This window comes from Chlorocebus sabaeus, chromosome 7, assembly GCF_047675955.1.
Source record: "Chlorocebus sabaeus isolate Y175 chromosome 7, mChlSab1.0.hap1, whole genome shotgun sequence".
Classification (NCBI taxonomy): domain Eukaryota; kingdom Metazoa; phylum Chordata; class Mammalia; order Primates; family Cercopithecidae; genus Chlorocebus; species Chlorocebus sabaeus.
Window position 1 is genome coordinate 136781370 of NC_132910.1, and position 22725 is coordinate 136804094.

The window sequence follows — 22725 nt, forward strand, 5'->3', positions numbered from 1 at the left end:
TTGTTTTAAAAAATTCCCTTTGTTGGCTGGGTATGGTGGCTCATGCCTGTAATCCCAGCACTTTGGGAGGCTGAGGTAGGCAGATCACTTGAGGTTAGGATTTCAAGACCAGTCTGGCTAATATGGTGAAACCCTGTCTCTACTAAAAATACAAAAATTAGCTGGGTGTGGTGGCAGGCGCCTGTAATCCCAGCTACTCAGGAGGCTGAGACAGGAGAATTGCTTGAACCTAGGAGGCGGAGGTTGCAGTGAGCTAAGGTCAATTAGGTAGGCTTATAATTGGAAGCAAAAACAAACTTTTTAAAAATGCATGCTAGAGTGGTGTCCTTATTAGAAATATTGAAAGTTGAAGTTTTTCCTAATTCACTACCGTATCTTATGTTCATATGTATTTTATTTATAAAGAAAAATAAGATTTCTATTGAAAAGCAGAAGTTGTTGATTATTAAACATCAGGAAGATACTTTGACTATAGAGGAAGTAAATGTTTTAAGTGGTTCATTGAAAGGACATTTCAATGATTAACAGGAACTGTGCTACACCAGTTAGGCTTAATAGTTTATTTAACATCTAGATATTTCGTCTGTTTTAGTTCTTCATTAAATTTTAATGTTTTCTAACTCTTGAAAACTCAGTATACCCACAAACAGCAATGCTAAATTAAAGCGAGTTAGATGTCTGTGTGGCTTCTAAGTGAGTCTAAAGAATTTGATGCTTCTTAATATGGGATTAATGATTTTTTGCTGGAGGGCTGGTTGAGTTTTGTAAGTATAAGGGGCCTGGTCAAGGGACAGCTGGGACCTGACATCCCTGAAATAGTGCGAACTGTTTGGGGCAACTTTTACTTCTCTGGCTAAGTCACAAAAAGTTGATGTTGTCTTCAGTTCACATAAAGGTGCATGTAGGTTAATGGCAACCTTGATTTTAAGAAAAATAAAAATGATAAGGTCCTAAGTCTCAGTTTCTTGAGGATGTGGGGGATGTGTGTGTGTGTGTGCGCGCTTATGCACAGGTGAGTTTGGAGAGATGTGGCAGAAGAAGGGGAGCAACTTTATACAAAAAGGAAATTTTAAAAGTCTTAATGAATAAAACTATATTATTACATTAGGGAGACTTTTCATGTTTTATTTTATTTCCAGAAGAGGACTGTCAGAAGGACCTAGAAGGCACAGTTATACTGTGAGAAGCAAAGATCCTTTACCTACACATTTTACAAGAAATGTGCAGAAAGCCATTGATAAATATACCTGGTAAGAATTCGCCTTGTTCATTGCTTCAGGTTACAGAATCACAAACTGCCCATAACAAATGTGGGAAAGGAAATTAGTGACTGGCCACGAATTTCTAAAAGTGAGATGCAGTTTTATTTTTAACCTAGTGTAAACATCACACTGTAAAAATATTTCAACATTAGTATACTGTGAAATTAGTAAATTTATTTAGTGAAAGAGGAAGCAGGCTCAGAGAAGTGAAGCCACTTAGCCGTCCAAGCCCTTCCAGCAAATGTGATTTTTTTTGCCCATGTTTATTCCTGCAGCGAATCATCCTTTTCCTCCAGCGGAAGCCGCACACCCACGGGAGCCCACACCTCTTGGTCTGGGTCGGCCACACAGAGCTCCACCACCGGCTCGTCCACGGAGAGGGGCTCCATTTATTCCTGGAGAGATGACGTATGTCTCAGAATATTTTGGATAATCTTGTAATTACAGTGTATAGTGAAGAATTGCTTCCTTATATTCAAAAATTTTTTTTTTACCAATTATAAAAGCATGACCTATTGCATACATACATGTACACACATGTAAAAGCATGTACATGTTACATGTGAAAGTAATAGATCACGAACTGTGGAGAAAAGTGAAACTCCCTCATGACCTCCTGGCCCCGTCTCAGCGCCGGCAGTGTTCTCCTTTCCACCCTGCAGCCGGCTCTCCCGGTGTGTGCTCCCGGTGACTTCTTGGTGGTATCCATGGCCAGAAATTCAGGACTTGAAGAGGAAAAAAATGTTGGAAAAGTAAAAGCTGTGACAGCCCACTGTGATTAGAGAACTCCCCGCCAGTACTCCCAGTCGGATATTTCACCTTCACCTCCTGTCCCTGGGGGAGCTGTTGCCTCTGAACTGCTTTTGCCTGTGTGAGCCTGGGATTCTGGCTGGGTGAGCTCTGCTTCCACTGCTCCAGTTTGCTCAGGAACTCGCTGGCTCCACAGTCTCCTCCCTCCTCCTCCCTCCGGGGGTCTCTGAGGATCCCCGGACACAGCCTTCCTTTTGTGAGGCCCACCTGGCTACAGCGCCTTGGGTGTTCTGTTTTACCTCATTTATGCTGGTGGTTTCTTTTTCTTTCTTTCTCTCTCTCTCTCTCCGCCTCTTTTTCTCTCTCCCCCTCTTTCTCTCTCTCCCCCTCTCTTTCTCTCTTTTTTTAAGACAGTCTTGCTCTGTCCCCCAAGCTGAAGTGCAGTGCTGCAACCTCGGCTCACTGCAACCTCCGCCTACGAGGTCCAGGCAATTCTCCTGTCTGAGCCTCCCCTTTTAGCTGGGATTACAGGTGCGCAACACCATGCCCAGCTACTTTTTGTATTTTTAGTAGAGATGGTGTTTCACCATATTGGCCAGGCTGGTTTCGAGCTCCTGACCTCGTGATCCACCCGCCTCAGACTCCTAAGGTGTTGGGATTACAGGTGTGAGCCACGGCGCCCGGCCTCTTTGCTTTCTTTAAAAGCGGTTCCCCACTCTCACCGCACACTTGAATCCGCTTCTGTCCGCAGCGGTACAGCCGAGATTCTCAGGGAAGTGGGCAGCGGAGGGAGTCTGGAAGGGACTCAGCTCAGCACTGCTAGGAGGACTTTTCACGCGTGCGGCTCCCTTACTTAGGGGCAGCTGCCTCCTCCCTCAGCCTTATGCCCGCTCACTGCCGCCGCTCAGGCCCGCCTGCCTTGGTAGAAGGCTGAGCACCACTGCTTTACCCTGTCCAAGTTCTAGGATTCTTTTAGTATAACATTTAATGGAATTACCAGGGAAATCCGTATAACTTCCATTTATAGAATTAAAAATACTCCAGACCCTATAATTGCTTTTCATTTTAATTTTTAAGAATGTATTTACGGGCCGGGCACGGTGGCTCAAGCCTGTAATCCCAGCACTTTGGGAGGCCGAGACGGGCGGATCACGAGGTCAGGAGATCGAGACCATCCTGGCTAACACGGTGAAACCCCGTCTCTACTAAAAATACAAAAAACTAGCCGGGCGAGGTGGCGGGCGCCTGTAGTCCCAGCTACTCCGGAGGCTGAGGCAGGAGAATGGCGGGAACCCGGGAGGCGGAGCTTGCAGTGAGCTGAGATCCGGCCACTGCAGTCCAGCCCGGGCTACAGAGCAAGACTCCATCTCAAAAAAAAAAAAAAAAAAAAAAAAAAAAGAATGTATTTACTTTTCGATGGGAAGTATTTGCAAAAGCAACGGAATGCAAAAGATAGAGAAATGAAAGTGAGCCCTCTCCCATGCCCCAGCCACCCAGTCTCCTCCTGGGAGATAAATAATATTATTAGTTTTCCTTTTCTTTGTATTTTAAAAGAAATAATTCAACTCCCCTGTAATCTGGGAATCTGGTTTATTATCAATTTGAGAGAGGAGCTAATGCAGAAAATAACAAATAGCATTCTATGAAAATCAACCTGGACTGACCATCTGGGGACACATGTGTGACTGAATTCACTCTTTGCCCTGGGGACTGTGGAAATTCTGGCGCTCCTGGAAAACCATGCGGTGGGGATCCTGCCTTGGCTCTGAGAGTTCCAGGAGAGTTGCCTCCGAAATGAGACCGTCGAGGAAGGCTGAGAGGTTTTCTCGTCTCTGGTTCACTGCAGCCAAGTGTAAGAATCTCCTAAGGCCAGACGAAAAATTAATACTCGGGCCTCACCCTAATAACCACACTTCTTAGGATAACTGAGGATTAAAAAAAAAAATTTCCCAGTTCATTCATTGAAGGAGGTTAATGGCCTTTTCTACAAAAGTAATTTTCTTTTCTGTGGTATCACCAGAAAAAAAAAAAAATCTTGTATTTTGCAGGTGTGCTTAGGTGTGTCAGGCACAGCTCTGTGAGGGACACGTGGCTACATGTATGTGCAGACATACAGATGTGGGCGTGTGTGCAGATATACAGATGTGGGCGTGTCTGTGCAGATATACAGATGTGGGCGTGTCTGCAGACATACAGATGTGGGCGTGTCTGTGTGCACGCATACAGATGTGGGCGAGTCCGCGTGCCCAGACATACAGATGTGGGCGTGTCTGTGCAGACATACAGATGTGGGCGTGTCTGTGTGCGCAGACATACAGATGTGGGCGTGTCTGTGCAGACATACAGATGTGGGCATGTCTGTGCATACAGATGTGGGCGTGTCTGTGCAGACATACAGATGTGGGCGTGTCCGCGTGCGCGCAGATATACAGATGTGGGCGTGTCCGCGCGCGCGCAGACATACAGATGTGGGCGTGTCCGCGCGCGCAGACATGCAGATGTGGGCGTGTCCGCGCGCGCAGACATGCAGATGTGGGCGTGTCCGCGCGCAGACATGCAGATGTGGGCGTGTCTGTGTGCGGACATGCAGCTGTGGGTGTGTCTGTGTGTCGACGCTGATCTCTATGGCAGTGTGAACACCTCCACCTATACCTGTATCTATGCAAATTCTCGAGTCTCATCACTCCCGTGGTAGAAGTTTTCTCTGTTTAACAGTAAAAGTATCTGAGGCTCAGCGTGAGATGGTATTTCTTTGAAAGGTAACAGCTGGAGCACGGGTGTGTCTGACTGCAGAGCCACCTCCTTTTTACCATGTCATGTACCCTCCTACATGGTGGGTTACGGTAAATGTATAAGTAGCATTGATCCAGAAGCCCGCATTTCTATAACTTTTAGGGTCATAACTAAATGTGCATTTCTGTTTAGGAATTTGACGAAGCCAGTGCACAGACAGTGCAGCGGTTACTGTGGGAGGTGGAGGAAATGTTATTTGAAGAGAAAGTGAACCCTCAGACCCAGAGTCTGCTGGCCGAATGTGGGGAGTGGACAAGAAGATCCCTCCATCTGAGGTGGGACCTTGGTGGTGGAAGTTCTCTGGGGTGGGTTTTCGAAGCGCCCACCCCTGGCCTGCCTCGATATGATCGATACGTTTGGTCTGAAAGCACCTGCCCAGTCGGAATATGGACGCAGAGTACGGTCCTTCACTGAGAGATCATTGTCCTCTTACGGTGTCTGAGGAAATACTGAGACATTCCAGTACCCAAGCGCCTTTTAATTTGCGAGAAGCAAATTCGGCTCGTCCTGAGAAGGGCATTACACATACAATGAATGCAAGAACGGTGGCGGCCACCTCTTACCTTCACATTCACTGTGTGTGAGCAGCACGTGTCTGTCTTCATCACAGAACACAGCGAGGGCGGGCAGTGATGATGTGCAGAATGGCTGGATAGATGGGTCTTCCCATCTCACCCATTCCTTATGTAGGGAGGAGCGTGTGTTACTTTTTACATCAAAGATGGAGAATATGGATGGGGTAAGAAGGCAAGCTTTTCTTTCGATCACTCAGCCAACGTACTGGAGGACAGTTTAGCAAAGTTCCCTGAGTTCCTCTGGATTCTGTCTGGGGAGAATCAATTAGAGCACTCATGTAAATGTGGCTGGATTTCTGGTTACATTCACGAGATAACTTTTACAGAAATCTCGACCAAACTAGAGTTTTTCTTTTTTTTTCTTTTCAATCCTGATAAGTCACCTGCCCTAAAGAGTATGATATGTCCACTAGATACTAGTTGTGGAAACTCACTTTTCTGGGGATGGTCACTCACCAAAAATTTGGGAGCTCAGTCTTATTCTTGTCACTGCTATCTTACATTATTGATAGAAATGGAGGGAAGGTGGGAAAAGAAAAGATTGCCAGGTACATAACCAAGTGTGCATATTTATATGTTTTTATTCTTGTTATGTTTGTGTTTAACTGTGCATTGGTTAGTATCTATGGAGAGCTTCTATGTGCCCAGTGTTGCCTTAGACACCTAAGTCTGTCATATATGATCTCTAAGCCATTCATCAGCCCTGCAAGGTAACCATTATTATCCTGTTTTGCAAGTGAAAGACAAGCAAATGAAATTAGCCTGAGAACCTTGCCTGAGACTGAGCCAGTGGAAGAACAATCTGGCCTAAACTGTCAAAGTCACGCTTCTTCTATGATGCATGATGCTTCCCACGTACCCATACACGCTTCATGTCATACACATGCCTTCAAAATCATTGTTTCCTACTTTTAAAATCCCCAAACCTTTTCCCTTTGTCTGATCAAAAATGTTACTAGCTTCTCTTTGACCTTGCAGAGTATTAGGAAGACAGCTGAGCCTGCCCACTGATGAAGGCGTCCAGCATCTCCAGGGCAGCACTGCGGCCTCCGAGGTCCACAGACCCCCGCTCAGTGCCTGCGGACGCAGCAGCAACATCAGAGAGTATGTTCAGATGAGTGACTCTCAAGAATTATTGTTAGCTGTATTTCAGTTATACTTTTTAATGTTTATCTCATCTACAAGCCTGGGCTCCACCCAGTTTGGAAATTTAGATTCTGATGAAGGGCAGGTACAGAGAACAGTTTTTATAAGAAGCTCTTGATTCTGAATTGATGATAGGCGTATGTGTGTGTCTATAGAGAGATGTGTAATATATGTATATGTGGAACACACATGCTCACACGTGGTAGTTACCTTCCACGTTTGTTCCAAAGACGCTGTGAAAGGTGAACTGGGTGCAGGATGGAAACCGCCTCACTGGGATGGATTACAAGCCTCCAGGCAGTGGCAGCAGGAGAAATGAAGCTCTGTCCTGTCATTTCTGTTCACTAGAGGATTTTGATGACTCTATGCCATTCACACGTATCTGGTGTGCCGTGACACAGTGCAGTCCTTTCACTGCAACCAAAGAGGGTACAAACTCATAGAATAATTTAGGCTTTTAAGAAGCCCTTACGATTTTTAATGAGGCCTGTATTAAAGTGTTTTTAAGGACACGAGTTTTGTCCAATGTAATATTCAATCGTTTTGGGGGGGATTCTGTACTTTAAAGATAAGTTAAAGATCCGCCATGATCATTTAAGCATTGCGTTCTTGGTGTCCTGTAAACTCCCATGTGGAATCTGGTTTTTCCCCATAGGTTGTGCATTTCTGGCTCTCAAATAGTCCCAGCAGCACTCTCAGCCTCTGCCCTTCCAGGCCCCGATGGGACGGGGGTTGCTGACCTCACAGCATGTTCATCTCTGGAAGAAGAGGTTTACCATGTGGATGGAAAGATTGAAGAGTATTTCGCTTTTGACAGAAAAGAGGAGTAAATAGAATCTTATTTGACATTGGCCTCATAAAATAATATTTATTTGACGACATTATTGTTATCGTATGAACATTAAGTGTTTTGTGTATTTTTTACTCACCCAGAAGATTTCTGTTCTTTTGAGAGTAATGTACTCCCAGAGCTTTTGGATTCCTAGCAGGCAGCGCCTGTGCGGGAGCAGTGAAGAGGGTGTTCAGCGCCCTTGTAAAAGCAAACACGGCTCCTCGCAGTCCTGGTGCTGGGGGCTCCAAGTTCCCCATCCCTGGCTGCCCAAAAGGGCCTAAGGAGAGTCCCTGCCTCTGCACTAAATTCATATTTTGTTCTTAATCAAAAACTACAATTATTACATGATAAAAATTTGCCCCACGATTGAAAATTGGCACATTAAAAAGTAACACTGATAAAACCAGTCTTAACAAATTTTAGAAGACTGAAATCAAGCATCTTTTCTGATCTCAGTGGTACGAAACTGAAAGTCAGTAACAGGAAGGAAACTAGAAAACTCCCAAATATGTGTAAACTAAACAACCCGCTCCTCAACAACCAGGCAGTAGGTCAAAGAAGAAATCAAAAGGGAAATCAAAAACATAATGAGACAAATTAAAATGGAAACACAACATATTAAAACCAAACTTATGGGATACAGTAGAAGCAGCTCTAAGAGGGAAGCCTATGGCAATAAATGCCTACATTGAGAAAAAAGAAATATCTGAAATAAACAACCTAACTTTATACTTGAAGGAAATGAGAAAAAGAACAAACTAAGCCCAAACTGAGTAGAAGGAAGGAAATAACAAAGCTCCGAGCCGAAATAAATGAAGAGACTAGAAAAAGAGAAAGATCAGTGAAACCAAGACTTGGTTTCTTGTTTTGTTCCCCCCACCCAGTTTTATCATGTGTAATTGACAAAATATGTATATGTTGAAAAAGAACAATGCTGTTAAACGAAGAATGTTTATTAATATATGTATAAATGTACATACATGAATGTGTGTCGATAGAATTATTTTAACTCTAAGCCTTGATATTTTAGTAATTGGAGTGGGTTTTTATTCTTAGTGATGATGAATGTCTTGAACAAAAACCAGCTCAGCCTGGTAGGAAAAGGCGCAAACTCGGACTTCCTCCTGTTTCCCCTCATGAGTGTGTCAAAGATGCCGTGACAGCAGAAGTGTTTGATCACGTCTGGACAAATATGGTAGAACTTTTGGAAGAGCTCATTAGAAAGCACTGGGAAACTACACTCACAGGTACTTACGTGCAGAATTAATTGGCTTAATGAAAAGAAAAAGTCCCTGTTCCTCAGCCCTGGGCTCCTGCTCCCCAGGAGCCACACCTAGAACATGGTCAGTGAGAAGAAAAGTGGGCGTTCTGACTTTACTCACGAGTGCTCCTTAGTCCCTTCAAAAAGGACGCTATTGTTTTTTGCGTTATAAAAAATAATGCAGGGCTGGCTGGGTGCGGTGGCTGACGCCTGTAATGTCAGCACTTTGGGAGGCCGAGGCAGGTAGATCACCTGAGATCAGGAGTTCAAGACCAGCCTCGCCAACATGATGAAACCCTGTTTCTACTAAAAATACAAAATTAGCCAGGCATGGTGGCACGTGCCTGTAATCCCAGCTACTTGGGAGGCTGAGGCAGTAGAATTGCTTGAACTCAGGAGTTGGAGGTTGCAGTGAGCCGAGATTGTGCCATTGCACTCCAGCCTGGGCAACAAGAATGAAACTCCATCTCAAAAACAACAACAAAAAAAAAGAATACAGGGCAGGCATGGTGACTCAGAACTTTGAGAGACCAAGGCAGGGGAATTACTTGAACCCAGAGGTTCAAGGCTAGCTCAGCTTGGGCAACATAGCAAGACCCTGTCTCTTCAAAAAATACAAATAAAAAGTTAGCCAGGCATGGTGGCAAGTGCCTGTAGGCCCAGCTACTCAGGAGGCTGAGCTGGGAGGACCCCTTGAGCTCAGGAATTCAATATTAAAAGTAAGCTGTGATCGTGCCACTGCATTCCATCCTGGGCAACAATGCGAGACCATCTCCCCCCAAAAAATAACAATGCATACGCGTCTGAAAAACATACAGAAATACACAAGAACAAGGCTAGAAGTCACGTTTTTTGTTATAGTAAAAATAATTTACCTAACTAATTTCTAATAATAAGATATATATTTTTAATTGTTCATGACATTATCTGTAATGTAAAATGTAAACATAGCTAAATGAATAATCCTTTAGTTATCTTACTTCAACATATAAAATATTCTCTAAACATAACATTGAACAAAACAAATCATAAAAAAGTCGGTGATGCACATTAATGACCAGTTTTATTAATCAATTTGTACAATAAGGCAATAATCATGTTAACCTAAATCCTGTTCTTTTTCTAGTATTTAAGGAATTAGTTGGGCTTTGTGATGTGCTGAGAATCTTTATTGCCCACTGTGTAATCCACTTCTCATGCCACTGCAACCACAGTTACAGCAGCCAGTTGCCCCATACGGGTCTCTGCCCTCCGCAGTAATGTGCATAGTGGCCATAGCATGGACTCACGGTAGCTCAAGAACAAATATTTCTTTCAAGAGTGAATTTTAAGTATTTGTATTAGATAATCTGATGTTTCTTATCATATTGATTCTTCTTTTGATACAGAAGGGAAAAAACAGAGAGAAAAATTGAAAGTAGCTGGAAACAGATGTTCACATGCCCTCATTACACACACTGACGCTGATGGAGCCAGTGGCTCCCCGTCCGGAAGCTCCGAGGCTCACAGCATCTCCCTGGCTTCTCGTCTGAACCCGCCCCAGGTCGGTGCTTTCACACCCTTCTCCCTCTCGCTTTCAATCTGTGCGTCTCTCGCCTCAGTTTGTCAGGAGGGCCGTTCTAGTAAGCTGTAGTATTGAGATATTTGGGGCTGCTTGCCATGCTGCCTGCAGAGGGGTCCATGCAGGCTTTCCATGGTAACTTAAAGGGAAACCTTCACAGTGTCACGACGCCTGGAGCCCTTGACGTCCTGCCCATGCAGGACGAGGCTGTCCTCAAGTTCCTTGCAGTAGGAGCCCACGCAGGCGGCACCACCCTTGGCTTCCAGATAGAGCAGTATATCCACAAAAGGAGCAGTGGTGGCATCTCTGTCAGAAATCTGAAGGGACCTGGGAGAAGCTGCTGCTGGCAGCTCATGCCATTGTTGCTGTTGAACCCTGCTGCGGTCCCTGTCATGCTCCAGGAACAGTGGCCGGCGGGCTGTGCTGCCACTGGGGCCACTCCAGCTGCTGGCCGCTTCTCTCCTGGAACCTTCACTCACCAGATCCAGGCCGCCTTCCGGGAAACACGTCTGCTGGTGGCTACTGATCCCCGGGCGATCACCGGCCTCTCAGATAGGCGTCTTGTGCTAACCCACCTCCCATTGCTCTGTGGAACGCAGATTCTCCTCTGCGCTGTGTGGAAGTCGCCATCCCGTGCAACAAGGGAGCTCGCTCAGTGGGCCTGATGGAGTGACTGCTGGCGCAGGGAGTTCTGGGCATGTGTGACACCATCCCCCAGGAACACCCATGGGAGTCCACGCCTGACCTCTGCTTCTGTAGAGACGCTGAAGAGATTGAGAGGGAAGAGCGGCCTCCTGCTGATGCCGCTGTGGCCAAGGGGGAGTTTCAGGGGAACAGACTACCCCAGTGCCTGCTGAGCACTGCCGCCCAGCCTGAGGCTGCAGACCCAGCCCAAGTACACTGCTGCCCAGCCTGAGGCTGCAGACCCAGCCCCTGTGTGCACCGCCACCCAGCCTGGCCTCTGTGTGCACAGCCGCCCAGCCTGAGGGTGCAGACCCAGCCCCTGCGTGCACTGCGCCCAGCCTAAAGGTGCAGACCAGCCCCTGCATGCACTGCCGCCCAGCCTGAAGGTGCAGACCAGCCCCTGCATGCACTGCTGCTCAGTGTGAGGCTGCAGACTGCTCTGAAGGTGCAGGTGCCCCCTCTGCCTATTCAGCAAGTCCCTACTACAGACTGGAGCACTCAGCCTGCCAGGGAAGCCTGTTCTACAACTCCCAATGCTCAGGCCCCTGAACGAGGAAGATCGACCACTGAGCAGTCTCAAGCTGTTCTTCCACAGGCCACCAGCAAGGTGGAAATAAGGCTGATGGAAAATAAACATCAGTTTCTATTTAAAACAATGATATTCAGGTCTGTTTGCAACGTGATTATTTCATGAAGTTTAACAGAATTACCACATGGCACTGCTTTGAGATGTGAAGCTGTTTTCTATATTTTGGGACATAAAAAATGCTTTCCCCTTAACATTTCCAGCTAGTTTGAAAATTACAAATGTTCTCCCTTCTTTCCACCAAAGTGATGAAAGAATCGGTGAGTATACGCTGGGCTTACTCAGCATTTATTGGTGGTAGTTAAGGCGTTTTGAGGAGATACAGAGGTGAATCCTAGTGATATAAAAGCCGTGACACAGGGTCGGGTGCGATACATTCTGTGAGGGTCGCACAAAAAAACACAAGCAAAAACAAACCTTGTAGAATAATCAAGGAGTGATTTGTTGTGATTACAGGAGGGGATTGGTCTTTTACACTGGAGGTAAAATTTGAGCAGAAACATGAAGGAATGAGCCAGGCTCTTGGGTGAGAGAACTCTGGGTGGGCCATTTCAGGCCAAGCAAAGGCGTGGATGAATACAAGATGGGGCCTGTTTGGGGACCGTGACTGGGCTGAGCTTAGGGGTAAGAAACTGGGAACCGCAGCATGGTGTCAAGAACGGGGATTAGGAATCGAGAGGCCTGTGAGGAGTATTCTTCTGGACGTGGTGTTTAACTTTTCTGAACTTTAGTGTCCTTGGCTTACAATGAGATGATTATCTTGTCCAAGGGATTATCATGAGGATAAAATCATAGAAATACCTGAGAGCTCCTCCCACAGGGGCCAGCACATACTGAGCGCTTAATACATTTTTCTTGAATTGCATTTTTATTGAAGATGTGATCGCAGGTGAGGCTGGAAAGGACACGCTTGTTCACGCGAGGCCTGTCGTGGTGCCCAGGAGGTGTTTCCGCTGCCTGCCTTGTGTGGGGGAGCAGGGTACACGGGTAAGGCAGGATTCCTAGTCCTGAGCTACACAGAATCTGTAGTATAGCTGGAGGGAGTCCAGCCATGCCAAACAACACACACACACCACATACACACACCACACCACTCACACACACACACCACACCACACCACACCACTCACACACACACACACTAGACACACCACACACCACATACACACACCACACCACACCACACCACTCACACACACACACCACACCACACCACTCACACACACACACACACACCACATACACACATCACACCACTCACACACACCACACCACACCACTCACACACACACACACTAGACACACCACACACCACATACACACACCACACCACTCACACACACACACCACACCACATACACACACCACACCACTCACACACACACACCACACCACATACACACATCACACCACTCACACACACACACCACACCACATACACACACCACACCACTCACACACACACACCACACCACATACACACATCACACCACTCACACACACCACATACACACACCACACCACTCACACACACACACACCACATACACACACCACACCACTCACACACACACACACACCACATACACACATCACACCACTCACACACACACACCACACCACACCACTCACACACACACACACATTAGACACACCACACACCACATACACACACCACACCACTCACACACACCACACCACACCACTCACACACACACACACTAGACACACCACACACCACATACACACACCACACCACACCACTCACACACACACACACACTAGACACACCACACACCACATACACACACCACACCACTCACACACACACACCACATACACACATCACACCACTCACACACACACACCACATACACACATCACACCACTCACACACACACACCACATACACACATCACACCACTCACACACACCACACCACACCACTCACACACACACACACTAGACACACCACACACCACATACACACACCACACCACTCACACACACACACCACACCACATACACACATCACACCACTCACACACACACACCACACCACATACACACATCACACCACTCACACACACCACATACACACACCACACCACACCACTCACACACACACACACTAGACACACCACACACCACATACACACACCACACCACACCACTCACACACACACACACACTAGACACACCACACACCACATACACACACCACACCACTCACACACACACACCACATACACACATCACACCACTCACACACACACACCACATACACACATCACACCACTCACACACACACACACCACATACACACATCACACCACTCACACACACCACACCACACCACTCACACACACACACACACTAGACACACCACACACCACATACACACACCACACCACTCACACACACACACACACCACATACACACATCACACCACTCACACACACACACCACACCACACCACTCACACACACACACACACTAGACACACCACACACCACATACACACACCACACCACTCACACACACACACCACATACACACATCACACCACTCACACACACACACCACATACACACATCACACCACTCACACACACCACACCACACCACTCACACACACACACACTAGACACACCACACACCACATACACACACCACACCACTCACACACACACACCACACCACATACACACACCACACCACTCACACACACACACCACACCACATACACACATCACACCACTCACACACACACACCACACCACATACACACACCACACCACTCACACACACACACCACACCACATACACACATCACACCACTCACACACACCACATACACACACCACACCACTCACACACACACACACCACATACACACACCACACCACTCACACACACACACACACCACATACACACATCACACCACTCACACACACACACCACACCACACCACTCACACACACACACACACTAGACACACCACACACCACATACACACACCACACCACTCACACACACACACCACACCACACCACTCACACACACACACACTAGACACACCACACACCACATACACACACCACACCACACCACTCACACACACACACACACTAGACACACCACACACCACATACACACACCACACCACTCACACACACACACCACATACACACATCACACCACTCACACACACACACCACATACACACATCACACCACTCACACACACACACCACATACACACATCACACCACTCACACACACCACACCACACCACTCACACACACACACACTAGACACACCACACACCACATACACACACCACACCACTCACACACACACACCACACCACATACACACATCACACCACTCACACACACACACCACACCACATACACACATCACACCACTCACACACACCACATACACACACCACACCACACCACTCACACACACACACACTAGACACACCACACACCACATACACACACCACACCACACCACTCACACACACACACACACTAGACACACCACACACCACATACACACACCACACCACTCACACACACACACCACATACACACATCACACCACTCACACACACACACCACATACACACATCACACCACTCACACACACACACACCACATACACACATCACACCACTCACACACACCACACCACACCACTCACACACACACACACTAGACACACCACACACCACATACACACACCACACCACACCACTCACACACACACACCACACCACACCACTCACACACACACACACACTAGACACACCACACACCACATACACACACCACACCACTCACACACACACACACACCACATACACACATCACACCACTCACACACACACACCACACCACACCACTCACACACACACACACACTAGACACACCACACACCACATACACACACCACACCACTCACACACACACACCACATACACACATCACACCACTCACACACACACACCACATACACACATCACACCACTCACACACACACACACACTAGACACACCACACACCACATACACACACCACACCACTCACACACACACACACCACACCACACCACTCACACACACACACACTAGACACACCACACACCACATACACACACCACACCACACCACTCACACACACACACACACTAGACACACCACACACCACATACACACACCACACCACTCACACACACACACCACATACACACATCACACCACTCACACACACACACCACATACACACATCACACCACTCACACACACACACACACTAGACACACCACACACCACATACACACACCACACCACTCACACACACACACACCACACCACACCACTCACACACACACACACTAGACACACCACACACCACATACACACACCACACCACACCACTCACACACACACACACACTAGACACACCACACACCACATACACACACCACACCACTCACACACACACACCACATACACACATCACACCACTCACACACACACACCACATACACACATCACACCACTCACACACACACACACCACATACACACACCACACCACTCACACACACACACACACCACATACACACATCACACCACTCACACACACACACCACATACACACATCACACCACTCACACACACACACACACACTAGACACACCACACACCACATACACACACCACACCACTCACACACACACACACACCACATACACACATCACACCACTCACACACACACACCACACCACACCACTCACACACACACACACACTAGACACACCACACACCACATACACACACCACACCACTCACACACACACACCACATACACACATCACACCACTCACACACACACACCACATACACACATCACACCACTCACACACACACACACACTAGACACACCACACACCACATACACACACCACACCACTCACACACACACACCACACCACACCACTCACACACACACACACTAGACACACCACACACCACATACACACACCACACCACACCACTCACACACACACACTAGACACACCACACACCACATACACACACCACACCACTCACACACACACACCACATACACACATCACACCACTCACACACACACACCACATACACACATCACACCACTCACACACACACACACCACATACACACACCACACCACTCACACACACACACACACCACATACACACATCACACCACTCACACACACACACCACACCACACCACTCACACACACACACACACACTAGACACACCACACACCACATACACACACCACACCACTCACACACACACACCACATACACACATCACACCACTCACACACACACACCACATACACACATCACACCACTCACACACACACAAACACTAGACACACCACACACCACATACACCACACCACTCACACACACACACCACACCACACCACTCACACACACACACACTAGACACACCACACACCACATACACACACCACACCACACCACTCACACACACACACACACTAGACACACCACACACCACATACACACACCACACCACTCACACGCACACACACCACATACACACACCACACCACACCACTCACACACACACACACACTAGACACACCACACACCACATACACACACCACACCACTCACACACACACACACCACATACACACACCACACCACTCACACACACACACACACCACATACACACATCACACCACTCACACACACACACCACATACACACACCACACCACACCACTCACACACACACACACACTAGACACACCACACACCACATACACACACACCACTCACACACACACACCACATACACACACCACACCACTCACACACACACACACACCACATACACACATCACACCACTCACACACACACACCACACCACACCACACCACTCACACACACACACACACACACCACACCACTCACACACACACACACACTAGACACACCACACACCACATACACACACCACACCACTCCCACACACACACACCACATACACACACCACACCACTCACACACACACACACACCACATACACACACCACACCACTCACACACACACCACACCACACCACACCACTCACACACACACACACACACACCACACCACTCACACACACACACACACTAGACACACCACACACCACATACACACACCACACCACTCACACACACACACACCACATACACACACCACACCACTCACACACACACACACACCACATACACACATCACACCACTCACACACACACACCACACCACACCACTCACACACACACACACACACACTAGACACACCACACACCACATACACACACCACACCACTCACACACACACACCACATACACACATCACACCACATACACACACCACACCACTCACACACACACACCACATACACACACCACACCACTCACACACACACACACACCACATACACACATCACACCACTCACACACACACACCACACCACACCACTCACACACACACACACACTAGACACACCACACACCACATACACACACCACACCACTCACACACACACACCACATACACACATCACACCACTCACACCACATACACACATCACACCACTCACACACACACACACACTAGACACACCACACACCACATACACACACCACACCACTCACACACACACACCACACCACACCACACACACACACACACTAGACACACCACACACCACATACACACACCACACCACACCACTCACACACACACACACTAGACACACCACACACCACATACACACACCACACCACTCACACACACACACCACACCACACCACTCACACACACACACACTAGACACACCACACACCACATACACACACCACACCACTCACACACACACACACCACATACACACATCACACCACTCACACACACACACACTAGACACACCACACACCACATACACCACACCACACCACACCACTCACACACACACACACTAGACACACCACACACCACATACACACACCACACCACTCACACACACACACACCACATACACACACCACACCACTCACACACACACACCACACCACACCACTCACACACACACTAGACACACCACACCACTCACACACACACACACTAGACACACCACACACCACATACACACACCACACACCACATACACACACCACACACACATGCACACCTCCCCACACGGGAGGCAGTCTAGCTAATAGAGTGAAGCTTGCATATATAGACTACTAGTTCTGAGCTTGATGTCTTTATTTAATACTCCATGATTTTAAATCAATCCCTGTTTCTCAAAACCTCAATTTCCTGATTTATGAGGTAGGAAGCTGTGAGAATTAAAGGAGAGAAAACATTTCGTATAGTGTGTGGTGTAGAGTGGGCATTCAATAAGTGTTACCTTTTATTATAATCAGATGCTAATTATATATTAATAGTATATATAATCCTTCATAATTAGATTTTTGTGTAACTTTAAAATTAGATGTAATACTTTGTAATCAGATTATATATATTTTATAATTAGATGTGTTTTGGATCCTAAGTGCTCTGGGGGTCAGAGGAAAAATATAATTTTCACGGAGTAGGGTAAGATATGAACCGAGCCCTAAATGATAGGTGTGATTTGTTAAAATGAGAAAGGAAGGGAGGCTCTTCAAAGCAAAAGCAAAACTGTGCACCTGGCACAGGAGCACCTAAACCATCGATCTTTGTGAGACTGAAAGGCCACAGGCCTGAACAGAATCCGTGCTTTAGGGGGCAGTGGGGAGAACAGAGCGCCTCAGAGGTTTGTTTCACTCTCTCGTGTGAGGGCTTTACAAGAAGTCTTCTGTGCCTTTCTGTTCTAAAGAAACTTTCAGAATTGCTCCCTGCTTATTGTATTTTTTTGGTCTCTTTAAACTGCTCTGACAAGTTCAATAGAGCATTTCCCACTTTTAAAACAGTAGGCAGCATGAATATCACAAAAAGAGCAGTGGATGAACCTTTTAATATTAGGCAAAATAAACAGACGTGGAAAATACGGAAATTCTAGAAGCTGAGGCATTTTTAAAATAGCTGTTTTGTTTTTATAATTACTCTGTTTGGATAAGTGTTAAAAAATAAATGGACAGCAAAGTTAACAGAGTAAAAATAGAGCCTGTTTTGAAATACTCAAGATGTTCTAGTGGTAATTATGAAAGCTCTTAAGTTATTCCTCTGCGTATGACTGTGGTTGCCACATCTGTTCATGAACTAGAACAGAATTCCAGTCCCAGAAATCCTGTTCTCATGAATCTAAATATTATTCTTTAAAAAAAAATGTTTAATTTTACTTTAAGTTCTGGGATACATGTACAGACTGTGCAGGTTTGTTACACAGGTATACATGTGCCATGGTGGTTTGCTGCACCTGCCAAGCTGTCATCTAGGTAAATGATTTTAAATCCTAGTTGGTCATGTTGTAGGACTGAAGAGGGAGTTGAGAATTACTTAGCCCTTAGCTCACGCTTTCTGTCATCTCATTTAATTCTCACAATAGCTCTGTGAAGTACGTATGATTTTTCCCCAATGTAAAGATGAGGCCATTAAAGCTCTAAGAACAAAGTAAGCTTTCGAGAATTACAAATCAGGAAGCAGTCAGAGCTGGGATTCAGACGGAAGCTTTCCAGGGCCCAGGCCATCTCACTGCTTCTGGGAAGAGAACCCAGGCAAGTATGGAGGGGAGGAGAGGAGAGGTCCAGGCAAGCAGGCTAGCCAGGAGCCGTGATGCCCGGCCTGTGCTGCTCCCAGTTCTCTCTCTGTCTTCCTCACCCTGGAGTTACCAGAGGCTGATACACGTTGACCACACCAGGGCTCCTTGCCCTCCAGCCTCTGGGATCTCAGAGCTTGGGGGGAGACTGAAGCACGGCTCTGCTTCCCTGCAGCCTCCCTGCCAGGTCACCCTGGGCTGGTGGCGTTTCTACCCAGTGCAGCTACCCTCTCCAGGTGCAGGAACCTCTCCCTCACTTCTGGCCACTTTTGGCCAGGTGTGCTGAATGTCCCTACTGTCGGGGAATTAACCAGTTCGTTGTTAATGTCTCAGCCCACATCTCTATAAAATATCTCCGCTTTATTAGGTTTTCCTCCAGTTAGCTGGTGAGTGTGCTGTGTGTTTCCTGCGGATTTCGGACAAGCGTCAGTCATTGGAACGGCACTGGGCGTTTGTAATTTTTTTTTTTTTTTCCTGTTCTCAGATTCATCGCTTCTCCAACAGTTTTTATAGTGACATGGATGGCGTCATGACAATTCACGCAAAGCCGCTTCAGCGGAGACCTACCTGTTTCGCCGACAGAACGCAGTACGTATCAGAATCAGTAGTAGTTACCCAGCCTCTTCCCTGGGCTGCAAACACTGGAGCACTGAAGATCGCAGGGGGCATGAGATCACCAAGGTCCCACTGAATCCCCGGCTTCGGATGTGCCTGAGCACGTCTGGAAACGCAGAAACAGACCCTTCAGTACCAGCCACACGACAGTCACTATCGTGTATTTGGTTGGGAGAGATGGGGAAGGGGAATGTAGTCCTGAAATTCTGAATCTTGTGGGCTTGGCTGTTAGATTACTAACAGTGAAGACCTTAGCTCTCTTCCTGTGGATGATGCTTCTTTGAAACAGAAATGGAAATGATGGGTCTTTTCATTCATGCAGCCAGTGCTTAGGAGTGTGTTCTAGGTGCCAGACTGTTCTAGACAGTCAGTGCTCAGCTGAGCACAGACAGGTGCGTTCCCTGTTATCCCAGCACTTGCAGCTGAGTAGCTCACAGGATTTCCTTCCCAGGAATGAGAAGGAGGACAAAGCCTCGGGTGGAGGGGCAGGTGCTCCCTCCTCCGCACGGCACAGACTGGGACGGGCCTCAGACACTCATGGATTACCACCTTCTGCAAAGCAGACACCTGTGCCCTGGAGGCTGCCTTCTCTTGCTTCAGATTCTCAGAGACTCAAAACCCCCAACATCTATAGTGACGAAGTTCTTCGGGGAACAAAACTGTGAGTCTCGTTTCTCTCGTAGTAAACTAAAGGTCATGCAGGACCTAGACGCTTGTCAGTTAGGGCTCATGGATCATCCCGGACAAATCATCCTCTATCCAGTTTTACATAGACGCTTTTCTAATGAGTTCATTGAGTATTTAACATTCTGCTTGCTCCAGTGGTCTGCTTAAGCTATATACTAGGACACAAGGTCAGGACATCACACAGCTCGTTTCGCCTGTGTGATGGTGGGGTGACCTTGGGTGGATTTCAGTGGACTCATCTGTGAAATGAATAATTAGCTAATGCCTTTCAATTACATAATTAATACTTTTTAAGGGGAGGTTTAAATAAAATAATGTATATAAAATGCTATAAAAATAAAAGGACTATGTCCCTATTGGATTATCTTTAAGGATGCATTTCTGTCTATGTGGGAGTTTCAGTAAAGCTTTCGATCTCAGGGATGCACATCCTGTCATGGCCTCATTAGAAAGGTGTTTGTCCCTTGCCCTCCAGCTAACTTACCAGTATCAGCCAGTACTTAAACATTGATAATAACAGCTAATGTTTATTGATCGCTTTGTTATCAGCACCAGGTAAATGAATTACATTTATGGTCTTATTCCCTACCACAAACCTTTATATGGTTGGGACTCATAGTATGCCAAATCTGAGACAGGAAACAGGCCAAGCCTGCCAGAGATCATCCCTGCCAGGAAGAGGCCCACCCGGACACACCCACAGTCTCTCAGGCTTTAGGGACCACCCCCTGGACCCCTGACCTGCAGGCGAGTGGTTATCGGGAGCTGGGCTCAGGAGCGGGCGGCTGCCAACACTTCCCTGGCCCCCAGACTTTTTCCAGATGCAGTCGCAACCCCCTCCAGCTTTTTAACTGGTGACTGTTTCTTTCACAGTTTGGGACTGATGTTTCCAGCTGTGTTGCGTCTGCTGTGCTGATTCCTTCGAGAGCCCTCTCCCTCCTCTGCCTCGCTTCCCCCCATGCCAGTCAGCAGCACACGGTGCCAGTCAGCAGCACACGGTGCCAGCCAGCAGCACACGGTGCCAGCCAGCAGCACATGGCAGGCTTTGTCCTGCCCCAGCCTACCTGGGCCCCCGTCACACCTTCATCAGATAGAAACCCTTTATGTTTCCTACTGAGATACATTCAGATGC

At 47.3% G+C, this 22725-nt stretch overlaps 1 protein-coding gene across 9 annotated transcripts in view; it reads left to right on the forward strand.

Annotated features, from left to right (window-relative positions):
• Window positions 1-22725, forward strand: part of FAM149A (family with sequence similarity 149 member A) — a 68632-nt gene that overhangs the window by 37702 nt on the left and 8205 nt on the right. For 7 of the 9 annotated variants that reach the window (XM_073017784.1, XM_073017783.1, XM_073017781.1 and 4 more), the window contains exons 2-10: window positions 1140-1250; window positions 1538-1670; window positions 4938-5080; window positions 6359-6484; window positions 7182-7352; window positions 8415-8605; window positions 10008-10162; window positions 20776-20879; window positions 21358-21567. In XM_073017784.1, coding sequence (XP_072873885.1) covers window positions 1140-1250; window positions 1538-1670; window positions 4938-5080; window positions 6359-6484; window positions 7182-7352; window positions 8415-8605; window positions 10008-10162; window positions 20776-20879; window positions 21358-21567 — 1344 coding nt within the window. The remainder of the gene's footprint in view (window positions 1-1139; window positions 1251-1537; window positions 1671-4937; window positions 5081-6358; window positions 6485-7181; window positions 7353-8414; window positions 8606-10007; window positions 10163-20775; window positions 20880-21357; window positions 21568-22725) is intronic. The other 2 variants (XM_073017786.1, XM_073017785.1) reach the window with 2 other exon arrangements.